Genomic DNA, 2,939 nt, shown 5'->3' with positions numbered 1-2,939 from the left:
CTGGACGAAGGCAGAGAGTTCGTCTCATCACTTTTATTGACACGTGAAATCTGGTTTGAAGCAGATATGAATATGAAGCAGCTCCTCAGTTAACGAGCGCTCACCAGGTTTGCTGCCGTGTGCCGTTCCTCCGTTCTCTCCGGTCAGAGATCCTCGGCTCGAGTGGAGCGTCGGCCTCTTCAGTTTGGACCCTGACGCCGCCCCCTGTGGAGCAGCGAGGACGCGGATGTGACTTACTGTAACGTGCATCACATTAAACTGTCTGCGCTCACTTTGAAATGTCCTTGTTTCACAGGAAACACACAAATCGTGCTCTTACATGCGAAGACATAAATGTATTAGTGTTTCTGATAAGATGTGGAAAAATATCAGATTTACTTAACAAAACAAACAAGGTCATTTCATTGGAGCTACAGTTCATGTACAGCTACACACAGTAACTAAACAACACGACACACTCCTGTTCAGAAAAGCTCTAGATCACAGCACACACACACATCAGCTAAACTTATTTACTATCCAACAAACACTTAGAGGATTAAACAGAAGTTGCAACTAAATGTTATAATTGATTAATTAATTGCCATTTTTTGGTGACCAAATTGTTTATTCTCAGATTGAAGGTGGAACAGGACATGACGGCGTTTTCCAAAAGGAAAAACACTCAAATCAAAGTTTTCATGGCAGTAACTTCGTATCTGGTGAAGTGCGAGCACCCAGGTGTGGTTAGTGCATTAGCGCGTTGAGTGGGGTCAGGGGTCGGGTGGGGGTGAGTGTGTTACCTCGTGCCCAGGAGCGCTGTGGCTGTGACCGAGATCTGGGCAGCACTGGCACTTGGTTGGCGTTGGAGTTTTACTGTGCGCCAGCCAGGGCTTGGCATAGTCACGCACGTGAGTATGGGAGGACTGAAGGAAAGGGAGCAAGGGAGCAAGGGAGCAAGGGAGGAGGACAGCAAAGCAGCGTGGGAGAGAAGCGAAGTAGGAGGGAGGCGTGTTTGGGATTGAATGTTTGCGTGGTTGTTTTTTGAACCAACAGTTCGTTTGTCAGGTCAGCAGGTTGAATGACAGAAACGAGGGAGGAGACAAAAAGATGAAAAAGAAACGGGACAAAAATAAAACCACACAGTTAAGAATGTGTTGATTAGACAACAACAACAACAACAAGATGACAACAACAGAACCATGTCCAACATGAACCCGTAAAACAGACGCATGCATTAAAGCCGCCCCCCACAGTGACCAGCATGAGGAAACCAGCTACACCGACAGACACTGTGGAGTTACTGTGGTGCAGATGAGGGCAAACACCAACATTAAAGCACGCCGCCGTTCATCGACACCTCAAACTGGTGACAGTTAATTCTGAAAGACACTGTCTGATTTCAGTTTCGCATCTCATCATGTCCTTTCTGCTCCTTCTGTCATTCTTAAGGCGAGTCAGCAGTTTTGGACTCTGAGGTAGGAGGTATGAGATGGTCCTGTACCTCTGACCTTACAGATTCAACCACTGATGAACCTTTTATCAATAACTTAGTTTATTTATCATGTATGTATGTGTGTATGAAGGAGAGTTTGTTAGTAGAAATGAGCTGCAGAACCATCACGCGACGCTAAAGCTCTGGTGCCTGCGTTCGCCTGGAACTCTTACCCTGGAGGACGCGGATGCCGTCGGCGTGGCGGGCGCCGACGGGGCCGAGGGCAGCGAGGCGCCGCTGTGGGAGGCCGAGGAGGAGGAGCGCGTGGGGGAGGCGTTGCGGGAGCCCGGCTTGGAGCGGCGGCCCCTGGAGCGGGAGATGACCACGCCCATGCTCACGCCCTGAGGCGTCCCTTCAGGCAGGATGAACTTCTCCCTCAGCTCCAGGTTGGTTCGGCCTCGGGCTGCAGAGGGAGCAGAGGGAGAGCAGAGGCGGTGAGCTGGTGCCGGCTCCTCCAGCAGGGGGCGGCAGAGGCAGCGAGCAGCGTGGGGGGGGGCAGCGCTTCCTTAGCTGCAGACATCAGAGTACGTGCGCGTGAGCAGAGCGGGTGTTTGGACGCGTGGGGGTCAGGGGCTCGGGAGTCAGTGCACTTGGGCCGAGTCGTGTTTCAGAGTGAGGTGACTGCAAAGCTACAAAATAATTCACCCAATACGCAACGAAAGTCAGCAAATCAGCCTCATCAGCATCAATCAGCAGCTGTTTGGTTCCCTGGCTGGAAAACACGGGACTTTCTAAAGAAAATGCTGAAATACTTCATTGACTTTGGTGCCTGGAGTCTGAAGAGATGATCATATTAGCTCAGCTTAGCATAAACACCAGACGCTGCTCAAAAGGGGAAATGATTCTGGCTGTGAGGAATAAAAATGATTCCACCATGTTTGACCACAACCCAATGAAAAAACACGTTTTCAGTCTGTCTCTGCAAAACTAAAGGAAGAACAGGTTCAAACAACGACCAGGTTCCCGTTTAAAGAGGAATCATCCTTTAGGGAAAACAAGACCACACGATAATCAGTGTGTTGGAGGTGTGTTGTCTTTATGCTAAGCTAAGCTAACGCCTGCTGGTTGCACCTAAGGAAACATTGTCTATTTAATGTCCGTGTCTCCAGGATTGCGTGACGCACACGCTTTCATTGCGTATTTGCTTCAAAACATCTGCGATCGAATGGCAAGTTTCTCTTCTGGAAGTTGCAGCGGCTCTTCAGCGCTCACACACAGCTGCGTGTACAGACAAAGGTGGGGCTCATGCCTGGTGGACGCTTAGCAGGAGAAAACCCCGGGGCTCAGGGCTTCTTCCACACACACTCAGCAGCATTCTCGGACACAAAGTAGTGCAGCAGCCCCAGCAGACAACAAGAAGCCTGGAGAAGCCAGCCTCACAGACAGAGATGGAGGAGAGAGCATGAGAGGGACGACACATGGGAGATTTACACCATGAACATGTGAGACACAAAGTGAACAGACA

General features: G+C 50.1%; 1 protein-coding gene across 31 annotated transcripts in view; it reads right to left on the bottom strand.

Annotated features, from left to right (window-relative positions):
- Window positions 1–2,939, bottom strand: part of macf1a (microtubule actin crosslinking factor 1a) — a 137,059-nt gene that overhangs the window by 1,802 nt on the left and 132,318 nt on the right. For 25 of the 31 annotated variants that reach the window (XM_055513007.1, XM_055513008.1, XM_029166137.3 and 22 more), the window contains 3 exons: window positions 1,648–1,877; window positions 783–905; window positions 105–204 (listed from right to left, as the gene is read on the bottom strand). In XM_055513007.1, coding sequence (XP_055368982.1) covers window positions 105–204; window positions 783–905; window positions 1,648–1,877 — 453 coding nt within the window. The remainder of the gene's footprint in view (window positions 1–104; window positions 205–782; window positions 906–1,647; window positions 1,878–2,939) is intronic. The other 6 variants (XM_029166146.3, XM_029166145.3, XM_029166144.3 and 3 more) reach the window with 1 other exon arrangement.

Source organism: Betta splendens, chromosome 11 (assembly GCF_900634795.4).
Source record: "Betta splendens chromosome 11, fBetSpl5.4, whole genome shotgun sequence".
In the NCBI taxonomy this organism is placed as follows: domain Eukaryota; kingdom Metazoa; phylum Chordata; class Actinopteri; order Anabantiformes; family Osphronemidae; genus Betta; species Betta splendens.
The sequence above is the reverse complement of the archived record's forward strand: the minus strand, read 5'-3'. Positions and strand labels throughout refer to the sequence as shown.